Source organism: Trichosurus vulpecula, chromosome 4 (genome assembly GCF_011100635.1).
Source record: "Trichosurus vulpecula isolate mTriVul1 chromosome 4, mTriVul1.pri, whole genome shotgun sequence".
NCBI classification, from domain to species: Eukaryota; Metazoa; Chordata; class Mammalia; order Diprotodontia; family Phalangeridae; genus Trichosurus; species Trichosurus vulpecula.
Genome location: NC_050576.1, coordinates 55,952,578 through 55,970,386, shown reverse-complemented (window position 1 = coordinate 55,970,386; position 17,809 = coordinate 55,952,578). Strand labels below are relative to the sequence as shown.

General features: G+C 40.6%; 1 protein-coding gene across 1 annotated transcript in view; it reads left to right on the top strand.

The window, feature by feature from the left end:
• RGS5 (regulator of G protein signaling 5) overlaps nt 1-16,113 on the top strand; it is a 113,198-nt gene extending 97,085 nt beyond the window's left edge. Inside the window, exons 4-5 of the mRNA XM_036754553.1 lie at nt 3,778-3,944; nt 9,645-16,113. Coding sequence (XP_036610448.1) covers nt 3,778-3,944; nt 9,645-9,806 — 329 coding nt within the window. The 3' untranslated portion in view covers nt 9,807-16,113. The remainder of the gene's footprint in view (nt 1-3,777; nt 3,945-9,644) is intronic.
• Nucleotides 16,114-17,809: the final 1,696 nt, after the last annotated feature.

Here is a 17,809-nt window from a genome sequence, read left to right as displayed (position 1 = left end):
GCAATTTGGAATTATAAAGGGCTATAAAACCAAGCATACCTTTTGACCCAGCAATACCATTACTAAGTCTGTTTCCCAAAAAGATAAAAAAATACAAAGAGGAAGAACCTATAAGTACAAAAATATTTATAGCAGCTCTTTTAGTGGTGGCAAAGAACTGGAAATTGAGGGGATGTCCATAAATTAGGGAATGACTGAACAAGTTGTTGTATGTAATTGTGATGGAACACTATCGTGCTTTAAAAAATGATGAGTAGGATGCTGTTAGGAAAAAAATGTGGAAAGACTTACATGAACTGAGGCAAAATGAAATGAGAAGAACCAGGAAAACATTGTACACAGTAACAGCGGCTTTGTATAATGATCTACTACAAATAACTTGACTATTTTCAGCAATACAATGATCCAAGACAATTTTGTAGGACTTATAATTAAAGGTGCTGTCTATCCCCAGAGAAAGAACTGATAGAACCTGAATGCACGTTAAAGATACTTTTTCACTCTATTTGTCTTGGAATTTTTGTCTGTGTTTTCTTTCACAGAATGACTTAAATGGAAACATTTTTTGCATGTATAACATTTGTACAACTTATATAAATTGTCTTGCCTTCTCGGTGTGGTGGGGGGAGGAGAGGGGAGGCTGAGAATTTGGAACTCAAAATTTGAAAGAAAAAAGTGTTAAATTGTTTTTTACATGTAATTGGGGAAAATATTAAATAAAGTAAAATTAAATATGGTAAAAAGGCACAAATACAAAATTGATTAATACTCATACCTCAGAGCCAAGAGCAAAAGAACTCTTCTCACCCCTGATCAATGAAAGGATGACTCTAGAAGAGACTTAAATGAGCCAAAGCTATTTTGGGCCACCGGAATGTTGACACTACAGTACTGAGACTTTGTGAAGAAAAATAGGGGTGGTTCTCAAGGGGAAAGGGAGAGAGCTCTCCCATGTCAGTTAGTACTGAAAATAACCTGATGTAGACATGTATACAAGCTCCCTCTTCCCCTTCTTCCTCCTCATCACTAAGGCAGAGGAATGAGCTGCCACCTACTTGCTCCCAAATCCAATCCTCAAGATGGATATTCGGTGGTTTCTTTTTTCCCTTCAAAATTCCCTGTGATGTTAAATTTAACTTGATTTCATGTGGATAAAAGTAGTGATAGGTGAACAAAGCATATTGTGACTTTCCTGCTGCATAACATCCCCGAGAGATGGCTCTTAGTGAAGCTAATCCTTCCCTCCACCCTGTTTCTCTAATTGTGAAGGACATTTCGGAAGACTGTAAAATGGGCTGAGATGATAAGTGAAAAAAAGACATAAAGAAAAAAGGCCGAATATGACCCATTTTACATGGTCATTGATATCATTTTTGGAAGCTCTGCTGCATGTATGGCATTGTACTTAGGCTAGAGAAAGAAGGGAAATCTGATAGACATGGACACATACTGGAAGGAAGTAAAGAATTCTTAAATGGGAGAGGCAATTGGAATGAGATTAAATGAAGGGATTTAGGATGCATTTGCTAAGCAAGGATAATAGACCTTAGGAGAGCACCTAGGACTGAGAGAAGTCAGCTAAAATCCTACACTTAGGAAGTATTTAGAAATATGTAGCTGAGGTTTTTCCTTGGACTTCTCCCTCTGGAGGCAAAGCAATATTTGAAAGCTTTTTATTTTAATTTAATTGAGTTTTTTTTTCATTTTAATGGAAATCTTTTTTAATAACATCATTTGGGTTGAACTCATGGAAAATTGGAAGTGTCTTCCTCATTTTAGCATTTTTCCCCATTGTCTATCATGTTCATATGTCCACTGTAGTGGATAAGTACCTACAAATATGGCTTGAGAGAAAGAAAAATAAGGACCTGGAGTGGTGTCCGCTCCTTTTCTTCCCATGAGGACTTAAAAATGGAGAGGTAAGGAAGAGGAAAAGAGGCTGAAACTCATGGACAGCGTGCTCTTCAGTTTTTTTAAGTTGTGAACAGATAATCGTGTTCCATAAAAAGCAGGAGACATTTGATTCTATCTGGCAAATATTTATCAAGCACCTGTTGTGTACAAAACACTGCTAGGAACTGGGGACTCAAAGACAAAAAGGAAACAGGTCTTGATCATGCATGAATGCAGTATAGGGAGGTCTTAAGTCATGCTCAGTCATGGTAGGTTCTAAGCTTGGGAGTCTGAGATGGGACACACCAACCTCCACCTCTGACACATCCTGGGTCCTATTGGTCCTAGAACTTTGAAATATTTATATTAAACTGTAAAATGAGTATTGGTTGATCACCCTTTGATCCATTCACAGACATTTACTAAGTGCCTGCTTTGTGCCAGCCACTGTGCTAGGAACTAGGGATACAAGTACAAAGGGTGACACAATGTCTGCCCTCAAGGAGCTCCCACACTAACAAGAGGAGGGGAGTAGAACATTAAGGCACCAGGCAGCAGGGGTCAAGGAATGGAGGGAACATATTTGTCACTTGTCTTAACTTTCTACAGTCTGACTTCTGACTTCATCATTCAGCTGAAACTCCTTTCTTCAAAGTTATTAATGAGTGTTTAATTGCCAAATCTGATTACCTTTCTCAACCCTTATCCTTCTTGAGCTCTCTTCAACCTTTGGCACTGTCAAGCACCTTCTTCTTGATGAGATTCTCTTCTGTCTAGGTTTTTGTGGCACTATTTCCTCTTGGTTCTCTGATCACTGCTCAGTCTCCTTTGCTGTGTCTTCGTCTAGGTTACTCCTGCTAATAGTGGGTATCTCACAGGTCCCGTCCTGGGCTCGGTTCTCTTCTCCCTTGATTCTATTTCACTTGGTAATATCACCAGCTCCCATGGATTCAATTATCATCTCTGTGCTGATGGTTCTCAAATCTACTTTCTCAGCCCTAAGCTTTCTGCTGAATCTCAAATCTCAAATCTCCAAATGCCTTTGTAAAAATCTACTGGTTGGTCTGTCTGCTACAGACTGTCCCCACTCCAGCCCGGCTTCCACCTCACCATCAAAGGGATCTTCCTAAAGCACATATCTTATCATGTTAACCCCCTCCTCAATAAACTCCAAAGGCAACCCACCCCCCAATATCACCTCCAGGATCAAACATAAAATCCTCAATTTAACATTCAAAGCCTTTTATAACTGCCCCCTTAACTTTCCAGTTTTCTTAAACTTTACCACCTACCATGGACTCTGTGATCCAGTAACAATGGTCTCCTTGCTACCTTCACTCAAGACTTCCCATTGACCAACTCTGGACATTTTCTCTGTTTGTCTCCTATGCCAGCTCTCTTCATCTCTGCCTCCTGGCTTCCTCCAAGTCCCAGCTCAAATCCTACCTTCTACAAGAAGCCTGACCACCATCACCACCCAGTTTCTTCCCCCTGTATTATGTCTAATTTATTCTGTACATATCTTGTCCTTAAACAGTTGTTTACATGTTCTCTGCCCTATTAGACTATGAGTTCCTTTAGAGCAGAACTGTCTTTTACCTTTCTTTATGTCTGTAATGCTTAGCACAGTGCCTGGCCCATGTTGGGCCCTTAATCGATATTTATTGAGTGACTCGTCATTCTTCTCTTTACTTCCAGTCCCTTATTAGTACATAAAGGTGTGCTGTCCTTCTATCCTTTGGTGCCCAAGCTCTGAGCTTCAGAGAAAAATCAGGAATGACAGGCCCCTGTCCTCTGTCTGACACTCTGACTACAAATCTAGAAAATTCCTCAAGGATAGCCAGATAGCATCTCATCTTGTGTACTTGTCTTCTCCCCTGCTAGATGGACTTACCAGCTTCAAGAGCTTCCTGAAATCTGAGTTCAGTGAGGAGAACATTGAGTTCTGGATTGCCTGTGAGGACTATAAGAAGACCAAGTCACCCATCAAGATGGCTGAGAAGGCAAAGAAAATTTATGAAGAATTCATCCGAGATGAGGCTCCTAAAGAGGTTGGTTTAACTGGGTAAATGGGTGAGCATCCTTGAGGTGGGCTAGCTCAAGGACAAGCACTAAAGAGTCTAGAAGTTTTAGAAGTTAGAGTGGGAAGGAGAGACTTGAACATGGAACATTGGAGTATGGGCAGGAGGGGGGAGACGGGACTATTGGGGAAGATATAAATTGGATGAGATTCAAAACAACTGAACAGAATGAGGCAGGAATTCTTGACGAATGGTGCTGTTGTCCAGTGGCTCTTTCCATCAGCTACTGCTGCAGTATGGTCTTCTCCTGCTCTACATGCAACGAGGCAGAAAGTGAGGAAATGTGAGAGGAAAACAGAGCTTCTAGATGTTCTGTCCCATAGCAACCTCTCTTGGGTAGTCAGTGCTGCGACTCCAGAGCCTCATCTTTCCTTGTACCCTTGAGGCCTGCAGGGTGAGAGTATTCTGTGGACATGATATCATAGCATTCAGAGAGAGAAAAGGACCTTAGAGGTTGTCTAATGCAATGCCTCTCTTTTACACATGAAGAAACTGAGGCCTAGAGAGATGATAAAGAATTCCACAGTGAGGAAGCTCCACTGGTCTTCTTGATGACCACCCATGATCTGTCCACCTCAGTTTCCATATCTGTAAAATGGGAATCCTAGTAGAAACAATATTTATAAACAAAAAAGGCTTAGTATAGTGCCTAGCACATGGTAGATGCTTCTTCCTTTCCCTTCCTTTCTCCATCTGACTGCCTTTGAACTAGGTGTGTCTTCCATCTGTAACACATTCCCACTCCATCTCTGCCTCTTAAAATCCCTTGGTTCTTTTTCAAAACTCTACTCAATTTACACCTTCTAGAGGAGGCTTTTTCTGGTCATCCCCACTATTAATTCCATCCCCATTCCCTTTTTCATTGTTGTTTTCTCCCCTGATAGAATATAACTTCTCCGGGGAAAGAAATGTCTTCTTTTTTATCTTCGTAACTAGTGCCCAGTGCAGGAGCACAGAAAGTCCTTGTTTGTTGATCAATCTGCTATGATCATAAATCAAATAATACAATCTAAGCCCTAAATGCAGGACTGGACTGGGGAATTACCTGCTTGTTTCAGATTGACTTCCGTTAAGTACAGGTGGCTGACATTTTTTTAAAACATTCACATAGTACTTTAAGGTTTGCAGAGAGCTTTACATATGTTACAGCAATCATGTATGGTAGATGCTAGTATTACCTCTGTTTTATAGAGGGGGACCTGAGAGTGAAAGGCTAAGTAACTTGGCTAGGTTCACACACCTAGGAGGTTATCACAGGTAGGATTCAAACCCAGGTCTTCCTGACCTTCCGGGACAGTGTTGGGTCTTTCCACTGCATCCCTGGCTGTGAGATAATTCAGAACTGCTGGTAATAGGTCACCAGTGAGTAGTTTGGTCCATGGATTCCTTCTCTGGTGTCACAAGTCTGATGACACTTTATTCTATCAGCTAGGGCAGCCAGGATTTTGTGCAGTGTCATTGCCTAAGATGCACAGGGGACTGTGAAGGCAATGTTTTCCTCAAGCTAGAACAACTAACATCAGTCCTGATGAGTCTCCAGGGTCTGCAGAAGTTTCACTTTGTCCAAGGGCTGTGTGAGAGAAGCCATACATCAGAAGAGGCTGGAATGTGGGGGCTGATGAAGGGGCTCATGCATAATTGAGACATTCTCTTACAGTTACATTTAAAATACCATTCCCATCCTAAGACAAGCCTCCAAGTCCCTCCTGGACTGTTGCGATGACCTCCTAACATGTCTGCTGGCCTTGCAGTCTTGTGTACTGGTGCCCAGCTATGCCTCCTTACTAATACACAATGAGTGCATGACTGAGGCACAGAAAAAGTGCTATTTGAAACTGAACCAAGAAGGTTGACAGAGGAAATCAAAGAAGTCTGCATGGAAGGGGAGGTACGTGAGTTGTGCTTTTATCTCTCTTGTATTTAACAACTTTGTTATATGCACGAATATACATGTGTGTATTCACTTTAAAAGAAGCAGCTAAGGGGCACATGCCAGTCTTCCCTTTTTCAAACTTAGCATAGTTAAGGCATCTTGAGAAGGCAGTTGAGGCCCTCCACCATTCATAGAAATGCTACCTTTTCAGCTTCCTTTCATTACCCCTCTTACACAGATTCTGTATTCCAGTTAATCCAAATTACTTTGTATCTCCTCAGCACACCCTGGCCGTTCCTCAAGAACTCTAAATCAATCCCTCAATCAGCCCACACGTATTTATGAAGCACCTACTATGTGTCAGGCCCTGGGCTAGGCTTGCGGATTCAAGTACAAAGAATGACATAGTCCCCACTTGCATTCTCATGAGGAAGCCAAGTACATATACAAATACATACAACTTAAGTATAAAATGAATAAATTTGTTGTTGTCGAGTTGTGCCTGACTCTTTGTGACCCCATTTGGAGTTTAACTGGCAAAGACATTGGAGTAATTTGTCATTAACTTCTCCAGCTCATTTGACAGATGAGGAAACTGAGGCAAACAAGGTTAGTGACTTGCCCAGGGTCACACAGCTACGAAGTGTCTGAGGCTGGATTTAAATTCAGGTCCCTCTGTCTCCAGACCCATCAGTCTATCCACTGTGCCACCTAGCAGCTCCTTTTAAAGTGAATAAATACATACATGCATATCTGTGCATATAACAAAGTTGTTAAATACAAGAGAGATAAAAGCACAACTCACGTACCTCCCCTTCCATGCAGACTTCTTTGATTTCCTCTGTCAACCTTCTTGGTTCAGTTTCAAATAGCACTTTTTTCTGTGCCTCAGTCATGCATTTATTGTGTATTACTTTGTGTGACTTGCATCCTACTAGACTATAAGCTCCATGGGGGCAGGGATATTCTATCTTGTATAAAAGTTTATTTTTCTTAGCACCCAGCACGGTACTCTGCACACAATACAATAGGTGTTTAAGGACCATTTGGTGAGTTGAACATAAGCATAAGGGATGGTCTGCTAAGGCTGGTAATAGTAATAATCATAGTTAACATTTATATTTTGCATTTTAAGGTTTGCAAAGTACATAGTGCAAATACATGTATTTTCTGATTTGATCCTCACGACAATTATATGTGGTAGGTGCTGTAACTATTTCCACTTTACCGATGAGGAAACTGAGGCTGAGATAAGTTATGTGACTTTTCCAGGGTCACATAGCTAGTAAGTGTTTGACTGATCATCTATTCTATTAGCATCAAAGAGCATACTGTACCGTTTAGAACTTCAGAAAGTTAAGACCGAGAGGTGGCCTTAGAGACCCGCTCAATTATCCAATTCAATTTAACAAACATTTATTGAGGACCATTGAGGGCATAGGCCCCATGTTGAGGATGCATGTGAACTTGGCTGTGCTAAGGGGGATAGGATGTCCATCTTCTCTTACTGTACGCTTTGCTGCTTAACTCTGGCTTCCTAGTCTAACTCCCCTTTTCTCTGCAGGCAGTAACTCATTCTGCCCTGGTTGGATGGCTCTGAAACCTTCCAGTTATTTTCTGAGCCGTCTCCCACTTTATGGCCCTGGGCTTTAGCCCATGGGAACTAAGAGCGTCACACATGTAACCTACAGCACCCCCTAGTGTTCTGATTCTGGATAACCAGCACATACTTTATTTTCTTTATTTTGGATCTGGCCTAATAAACTTTTAAGAAGACATAGTAGCATGGCATAGTGGATAGAGAGTAATCCTCAAAGCCAAGAAGTCCCTGGCTCAATTCTCCTCTGACATATACTGGCTAGGTGACCCTGGGCGAGTCTCTTTACCACTCGGTGTTCTAGGTATCTCTATAAGCCCATAATCTGCAGAGAACATGCAAACTTGCATTGACAGAGGGAATTTCTTTATCTGGGACCTCACTCTGCTAATGAAATCACAGTTCCAGGCCCTGTCCATACCTCTAACAAATTATCTAAGCTTTGTTTGAAACAAGCACCTGCCCATTTCTTGACCACGGAATGCCATGTAAGGATCCCACAAGTTACACGTCGGCGTCAGCTGTCAGAGCTGCCATATCCCAGGGAAGCTAGGTGGCTCGATGGATAGCACACAGGCCTGGAGTCAGGAATACCTGAGTTCAAATCCAGCCCTTAGACACTATCTGTGTGACCCTGGGCAAGTCACTTAATCCTGTTTGCCTCAGTTTCCTTATCTATAAACTGGGGTTAATAACAGCATCTTCTGTATTCCAGGTTTCCTGTGAAGATCAAATAAGACAAAAATTACAAAGCATCTATTGCATAGTAAGCACCATGTAAATTTTAGCTACCAATATTATTATTATAAACATTATTACTAATTTGAACTTGTCCTGCTGAGTTTTCCTACCCCAGTGACCATGTTCTATCTCCTAATTTTGCTCTCTCCTGTCCTAACAGAACAATAGCCCACCTTTCCATCTGGTTTCAAGGGCTATCAGAAGCTTTTCTCATAACAGTGCTGTGAGGCTGGTAATATGAAGAGCTAACATTGTTCACTCTCCAAAGTCTGGCTCATCTGCTCTCTCCTCGAGCCTCATGGGTACCTGGCAGGCAGTTATTTTTATCTTCACTTTACAGGTGTGAAGACTGAAACTTAGAGATCTTACATGATGTGCCCAGAATCACCTAGTTAGTCAACGTTGGAGGCGGGAGCTGAGCCTAATTTTGGGGATTTCGAGTCCAGAACAGCTATATGTGTTACTCCAGGTCATTTCTAGGGGTACAAACAATTTTATTGCAATCCTTTTTTCAGATGAAGAGGAAAAGAAACAGCTAGTAAATATCAAAGCTTTCAAATCCAGTTCTTCTGACTCCAAATTCTTTCAATTCATCATTTATTAAATACCTACTACATGCCAAGTACTGTCCTAGGCTTGGCATACAAAAATGAGAACAAAATAGTCCCAGCTCTCAGGGAGCTTAGATTCTACTAGAGAGGTACAACATACAAGTGAATTAGAGACAGGAGGCAGAGATAGAGAACTCAGCCTGGAATCAGGAAGACCTAAGTTCAAATCCAGCCTCTCAGACACTGGGCAAATCACTTATCCTCCATTTGCCTCAGTTTCCTCAACTGTTAAATGGGAATAATGATATCGTCTACCTCCTAGGGATGTTTTGAGGATGGAACCTCTGTTAACCCTGGAGACTTGGTGTTAGTTATTATGGTTCTGTGAAGGCAATAGGGAATCAGCAAAGCTTCTTGAGCAGTGGAGTAACATGGTTGGAATATCAGTTTGGCAGCAGTGTGGAGGATAGATGGGAGGCAAGAAGCAGGGAGAAAAGTGGTCCAGGTAAGGTGTGGGGAGACCCTGTACTGAGGTAGTAGCCATGTGAGTGAATGAAAAGGGAGAAATGAGAGAAAAAATTGGGGAGATAGAAACCAATGTGTCTAGGTAACTGATGGGTAGAGAGAGTGATGAATGGAGGATGACTCAAGATTTTGAGCTTGAGTGACTAGAGGATGGTGGTAGCCTTGAAAGAACTAGGAAAGTTAGGAAGAAGAGTGTTTCAGGGAGAAAGATCATGACTCTAAATTCAGCAATCTTTTATATTGGAGGGTCAAAAGGAAAAAGAGGTCATAAATTGAAACCATCACCCCTTTCTTCCTTCCCATCCTACTTTTCATGTGATCTATTTCCTTCTCAAGACAAGCTGTGAAGACTGAAGTGTCCTTCCCTGTGTCCTTCTCTGCAGGTGAACATCGACCATTTCACTAAGGCTGTGACCATGAAGAACCTGGTGGAACCTTCACCAAGTAGCTTTGACATGGCCCAAAAGAGAATCCATGCCCTGATGGAGAAGGATTCCCTGCCGAGATTCATCCGGTCGGAGTTTTATCAGGAACTGATAAAGTAGCAATGTGAAAGGCATCTTGGGAGTCTTTTCCCCTCAGTAGCAACCTCTCTCTTTCTTTCCAGTAACCTACAAAGTTTTCCATAGTAGCCCTACCCTGAAGATTACCCAACCTGAAAACATCCAGGTGGTGTTGCTAAGATATTTTTTCCCACATTGTTTTGGATATACTCAAGTTTGACCAGTGTTCCCTCTTTCACGAAGTCATAAAATTCCAGAATCTCAGGATTGGAAGGTACCCACAGAGACTGTCCAGTCAGTGCAGACCTGAATGAAGATCCTTTCCACGACATTCTTGAGGGTTGTCATCCAGCCTCTTCTCTTCTTGCATGAATAGGACATAGAGCCTCATCATCCACTCAGATCAGTCATGCAATGTACTGAAAGTTTCCCCATGTCAGAAGAAAAGCAAGGGGAGATGAAGAGAATCAAATGTAATGAAGGATGTGGGCAAATCCAGTTTAGATAATGCAACCAAATGATTACAAACTAGGCTGACAACAGACCTAATTCTATAAAGCCATTTAAGGGGTAATCAAAGAGATTTTAGTTGTTGTTGTCATGACCGGAGGGAATGAGAATGCCAGAATGAGTATGATTACTTCTTCAGGCATTCCTGAACCATCATTTCTGTCTAGGAAGAGGCAGAGATCTTGTGAAGTAGCCCACTCTTTATTTTCCTAAGCAGATACTATTTAAGTTATTGAAAGAAAGTATGGTGCACTGGCTACAGAGCCAGCTTTGGACTCTCAAAGACCATGGTTCAAGACCTACTTCAAACACACACAAAAAAGTCACTTAAGTTTTCAGAGGGACAGGCAACTTTCTTAGATTACAAATTACTGAACAAGTGGTGATCTGTTTTTATAGAGATCTCTTGCTAAGTAAAATGATAGGTTTGGTTTTTTTAAATCTTCATGGAGGCTAAAAGTTAAAAAATACTATTATCAATAATTTATGTCCATATAAAAACAGTCTAACAGTTCTAGAGTTCTCACTTTTTTGCTTACAAAGACAAGACTACATTATACTGTACAACATCAGTCCTATAGTGATACTGTGGTCTTGTATTAGTCCAGGTCTTGGCTCAAAAGATGATTTTTCAAGTCGCTTTCAGTACATTGGAAAATTGAAATTTCTAAAACTGCTAACACCAACTTGTGCAAAATAAAATGTACTCCTATTCAGTCTGATTGTCAAGTGGATGACTGGGGCAGAATTCAGAACCAACTTGTGATCCAATGACATGAGAAATAGTATAGATGGGGAGAAATGGGAAATGCTCCAACTATAACAATTATTCCATGGCCAAGTCCTTGGGGTGGCCAGCCCTCATTCTAACCATGCTTGCGACCTTGAGTAAATGAAAACAGTGGTAATACCACTTTATTCTATGAGAAAAAGATAAAGATCCCAGGTACCCCCTTCCTTCACACGCACACACACATACACCAAATGGAATATTTTCACAGAATACTTAACCTCCCTTGGTTGAGCAATTGTTCTACACCTAGAAAAAGGGGAGAAGTATCTAAAAACTCCAAAATATGTTGACCTACCTAAGATATATAAATATTTCCCAATATCATCATAGTTAATTATTAAGAAATAGCATTATCTTTCAGCCACCCTGATTTACTTTGGGAAAAGTTACAATGGCTATCCCTAGAGCTATAGTGAAATGGAGTAGCCAGTATTTTCCAAAACAATGTGGTCTTTTAGCAACCCAAATTCTTTCCCCAGTTTCTGCTATCAGCTTTAGTGAACTCATAATTCCAGTAGCCATACAAGCCCCCAAGATGCCTGATATAGCCCTTAACTCATGGTACCAAGGTATTTTGTGGTATGTTTGTACTCTTGTGTATTTTAGTATGGTAAGCAACCTTGTTCTATTTCTTTCCCCTGTAGTAGATTTGCCAAAATTATCTTTCTTTAAATTGTTGTGACATAGAAATGAATCTGAAAGTCTGAGCATATTTAAATCATATCTTTGAACAAACTTGTCAGGTTTTGATGGTGAATTTCACTCAGAGAAGAAGGGTTCTGATGCTAGATGGAGTAAAATGTATGTCACACTTAAAGCAGAAAGAATAAATGGTTTAGTTTCCAGGAATCTATTTCCCCTTTCCCATCCCTTTTTTTGTTTGTTTTTGTATTTATCAGTCCTCTATTTCCATAAGATTATTACTCCTTAATTCAATTGTTTCTTAAGGAGAGTGGAAGAATTATCCCAGTATTATCCTGTGCTTTAAGACAAAGCTAACCCGAATGCTAATGTATGCCAAGGCAGAATTTTCACAGGATACTTTATCTCTCCTGATGAGCCATTGCTTCACATCTAGCAAATGTCAAGGTGGAGGGGGATGAGGTAGGTAGAATAGCCAAAAGTCACTGCCCACAGTTTCCTTCATGTCTGCTATGAATCTGTCATCCTGGATCAGGTGCTCACTTCTGATAACGATCAATGACACAGTAGAGAATGACTCTGTGTCTAAATAGCTGTGTCTGTCCATGAACCTTCCACTTTTCCTGGTGTCACGATTTGTATAGCAATTTGTTCCAACAGCTCAGGCAATCAGGATTTTATTCAATGGCTTTAAAAAAAAGATTTTCAATGAGAATGTGAAGCCTAGGGTTGGACAATTACTTGTTGAGTGGGTAGTGTAGACCAACCACAGGAAAAAAAAGCCCAAGGAAGACTTACTGGCCCACAATTTTCAGAGTAGCTGTCAACACAGACAAAAACAAAAAAAATGGAAAAATGTGACAGCTTCTTGGGCTGTGCGGTTCAGGCCTTCATGGTGGGGGTGAGGGAAAGTGGGACCCTCTTTGACAACCTGAAGTCTTAAAAAGACTGAGGAGATTTGGAGACTAGTTTTAATTGTGTCAAAATGTCCACAAAAATGAAAAAAAACAATTCAGCCAAAAATCCATATATTTTGTTTAGAATGCATCACATGTCCTGCCATCTGAATTTATCTGGAACCTTAATTTTTAGTCTTTCTGCATCTGTTTGGGGTCACACAGGCAGAGCTTGAGAGTTCTCAGCATAGATGATGGCTCAGGACGATGGTGTAGGATTGTTGGAGAGAAGGGTAAGAACTATCTTCTATAGAGTTTTGCCTGAACTGCATCAGCAGGAGGACAAGGCTCGAAAAGTATGTCTGTCTCCAAGCCCATCAAGCCAGCTCTCTTCAGAAGACACCCCCAAATTAAATGTGGTAACGTTTTTAAATGTCAGACAGACATCCTCCTAATAGATGAAGTAACTAGAAAAGACCATAAACAAGAAAAAAGGCTGAAACTCAAATTAGCAGAAACTAAGTTCTTTTAAATCTCTGAAGAAACTTATCTGAGAATCTCTTTTATTTAAAGAATTTGACAAAAAGAGTATTTACCAGAAAATCCCTGTGTTGCAAGTGGTTTCCATAGAAACACAATGAAAATAATTTCTTTTTCTGGGGAGCAGGAGGAGTTGGGATATTTATTCCAGAATTTTTTTTAAAAAATGTAATAGTCTTGTATCTTTTCCCTTGAGCAAATTGCCTGGGAAAATATGAGACTTAATGACAAGGGAGCACTGTGGTGCTTCCATTTTCCTTCCTTGTGAAAATTTAACTGCTGCTGTAAGTTGGCTTGGGCTGTGTGAGGTTGTGGATGGTGGAGGAGGCAAACAGCGCTCAACAGAAAATAGGGAACATGTTTCTCATCCCTGGCAAAAAAAGTGAAGAGTAGCCCAGGAAACTAGGCCTTTTACTGACTGGATTTGCTGTGGGTTTGAGTTGGGTCAGAACATGAGGTGAGGCAGAGCTGGGACAAAGAAATGGGACAATGATTATGAAGTAAAATCCAGGTTCTGTTGTTCCCATTTGTTTGCTGTAAGTAGGCATGGACATATTCATGAGTGGAGACACATAGAAACACATTGTTTCTCTCTCTCTCTCTCTCTCTCACTCACTCTCTCTCTCTCTTTCTCTCTCTCATTTGAATTCCCAGATAGAGATGCTGTGAAAGGGGTGGGGTTCCATTTTCAGAGAAGTAAAGGCAATTTAGCCCAGCCAAAAAAGAGCTGAATGAAATTATAAATGGAGTTTGGGCCTCTTTCTCCCACTTCGGTTATATCCTGGACAGATAAGGTCGCCTGATCAATATGATTGGAAGGGACAGATTGAAACTTGGTGCTAAAAGTAGCTTTTATATAGTTTCTCTATCTTTCCTCCAAATAAGCTCAGTGTATACAAAACTGAGGTTGAGATGAAGATGGCAGTTGACAAGTTGTGATGTATGAAAATAATGTGATTCTCCTTTTCTCTAAGTTAAGATTCCCTGATTCCAGCTCATTCAATACAGTACCAACTAAATGTCTCTATTTGTGTACCTTTCATTTTCCATTTTCTGTAAAATTAGAGCTTCTATCTAATATGCATACAAGCAAGACCATTTATTCCCATGCCTCTGATAAAATTGAACCACCCACAGAATCTCCCACCAATTCAATTATGGGGCCAATGTTGAAGCAATCTGACATGGATTGTGATGTCACTCATAGTTTAGGCTAGCCAAAGCCTTCCAGCTTCGAGGCACCAGAGCTAGCCTGTTTCTGGGGAACAGATACATTCTGATACAATCATTTTGGCTATGTTCTATCCCTCATCCTCTGCTCAGTGCTATGAGGACTGTGTGACTGACCAATGTGTTCTCCCTTCCTCCTCCTGAATATTTAATCTGCCTAGGCTGCATTTTTTAAAAGAATCTTAAAAATCATTAATTTCATCATTGTATGACATTTGATCATCTTGTTGGCCAAGAATGTCTAAGGAAAAGAACTTCCTTCTACAAAAATGTTCTATCTAGCTGCATTTGGCCCCACTCCTCCTGGCAGACAGGGGTGAGCTAGGGAGAAGTGTGCCAGACATAAGTGTCCACATCCATTAAAGAGAATCAAAGCTGCATGCTAAGTTCTTCTCCCAAATCACCAAGAAAAAAAATACTCCTATTGGCTAGGGAACAATTTTGAACAAGCCATCAGACCCTGATTTATACAAAGCCCAAATATCTGCCCGCTGCCACTTTTCAGATTGTTTGGAAGGCACTTGTTCTTAATAATCAGTACCCTTCGGTTCATTGAATGATGGAAAAGTGGCTAGATGGGAACTGCAATTTAAGTCTAGTCAGGCCTCTGATTACAGTAAAGAATAGCTGGGGCCAGGTATTCATTCCTGTTGGTCTGGAGTGAGCTAGGAAGGCAATAGCTTGGACTGGAGAAGTTGGGGAGTTTCCATGACCCAAGGAGTCCGAACCCCAAGAGCCTGCTAACTCTTTGAGGGTTCATGGCTTGGGATAATAGTGAAACTCATCAATGCCCTGAATGCGATTGTCATGTAGTTGCACCTGGAGTAAGCCAAGCTCACTTTTCACTTCAATCATCCTCTTGAAGCTGTTGGTGGTAAATGCATCCCTCTTTTCCAGGAGGCAAGTCTGGGGCTTGCCAGAGGGGCTTATCCTTAAGACATCTAATGTTTCATCTGAAATAAGGTTCTTAAAACTGAATGGAAGCCTGCATAAGTTTTTAAGAGAAACAAAATCCAAAATAAAAAAGCAAAGACTTTAGAAACTTTAATTTTGCTGTTTAATATTAATCCATTTACTCTTTGACTTTTTGCTGAACAAACTATCAGTACAATCCCCAACATGCATGACCAATTTAAATTAGTTCCTTGAAGGGTATGTATCCATCTTCCTTGCCTGAAGCTTCTTGTTTCTTCTCCAAAACTGCCCTTGCCCTCCAACCTGGCCCCTGGCAAAAGGAAATAGAGACAGTGGATAGGAACTAGCTGTCTGGAGGAGAAAATGGGCAACTTTAAAGACCTTTGTTACTGTGAAGGAAAAAGTTAAAAGTTACACTGACAAAGGCAGAATGGAGGGTTGGAGAATTTGACAGTGGCTCAGAACAATAGAATCAGGTCATCCTGATAAATTTGATTAAAAGGGCATTTCCCCTTCCTCAAAAGCAGGACTTAGGGGGAGGGGTGGTGCCCAATTTGATATTTACCTCAACTCTCAATTTTACTTTCCTTTTAGTTCATACCATCCTAGTATTTGGGAAGGCGTTTGGAAACCTATGATCTGACTATGATCCAATGGCTGTCTACTGCAGGGACATTTGTATTTTCCTTCTTATTTTCTTATCCAATTTTGTTATCCAGTTTGTGTAACCTGACATATTGTGATGAATAAAACAACGAAAATGTATTGTGTAACCATTATCACATATATTATACATTAAATTCACATCTGTATGTTAACATTAGCCTCATGTGGGTCCTCCTTGATTGTTAAGACATTTTAAAAATGTGTTTTAACAAGGGATGTGATTATTTTTCCTAATCTGCTTGTTAGGTCTGAAGAATAGAAGAAAGGCCAAATTAGGAGGTCTTCAATCCTAAAAGGAATCAGCTGTAATGCCAACTGATCTATGGGGCTGAGAGATGAAAGTGATGTAATCATGTAACAGCTAGTATTTATAGAGCCTTAAGATTTGCAAAACACCTTATATATATGATCTCATTGATCCTCACATTAACCCTGTGAGACAGAGGCTATTATCATCCCTATTTTATGAAAGAGGAAACTCAGATTGAGAGAAATTACGTGACTCTCAGCTAGTGTCTAATAGGGGAGATATGAATCCAGGTTGTTCTGACTCCAAGTCCAATGCTTTATCCACTGCATTACTTAGAATGTCCTGCTCTTTGTGCTCTCCTTGCAATGTCCTTCCTCTGTGTCGAGCTGTTAGATGATGCCCTTATAGCAAAGCTGTGATTATAGTTAGTAAGTGGGCCAAGTTCCTTACATCATTTGAAATTAAGGACCCATAGTGGAGTCTTCATCAGTCTCTTTTGACTTGGCATTAGAAATCTCCACATCTGTTAAGGTGGGCCCAATGAGAAAGCTTTGAATGGGATACCACAAGACCCTAGATCCTAATTTGGTGTATGGGAAGTTAACAAATCCTCCTTTGGACTCATTTTCAATGTCTTTCCCTGAACAAGATAGTTTTCCCTATTTACAAACATTTATGTATCTTAGACTCCTTTCTCCTGCAGCCAGCTCAAAAAAGGGCAGGTGGGAGCTGGGATCCTGTAAGATTTTTTGGCCAACCAATCTTTCATTGACCTACCAACACCATCCAACGTCTCTGCCTGATGAAACTTCGGCTCACTCTCTCTTTGCTTCTTGCCTGGTAGTCTCTGAATATGTTTGGGAACGGTTGGTTCATGTGATAAGGCTTTCCAGCATTCTGAGCTATAATTGCCCAGAGCCATAGCCCCATGGTTCAATGCCTAGCCTAGGACCATACAGATGGCACAAGCATTTGGTGGTAATGTATGAAAATATTTCAAAGAGGAGAGCTGGATATGCTCCCTCAAAAACATAAGGTATATGGAGTGATCAAGTCCAAAACCTTGTGTCCTTTTTCCACTTTAAAACTATCCCAAGAAATAACTGCTTGTCCGTCAGTCAACAAACATTTAACAAGTGCTTACTGTGTGCCAGGCACTGTACTATTCATTGGTTTGTTTCCATTACATCTAAACATGTTACTCTAGGAATGAACTTCTCTTCCTGGCTTTAATAGAAGTATTTCAATATTAATAAAATACTAGCTTTCCTCATAGCAAAGATCCAATCATTACATTAGTTCATCTGAAAAAAGATGATTCAGTCAGTAATGTGAGATAGCAGTTCATAAAGCTGAGACCATTTGAACCACATTAAGAGAGACACAGTGTACAAGAATAAGGAGTTGATGATCTTACTGACTTCTTCCCTGGTCAGACCCAATTTGGAATATTGGGTTGAGTTCTGAGCACCATATTTTTAGAAAGGACAGGCTTTACTGTGCTTAGGAGAGGCCAACCTCTTCAACCAACTTCACAAATAGTGAAGGTCTTTGAGTCTGTGCCATATGCCAACTGACTGAAGGAACCGAAGATGGGACCAAA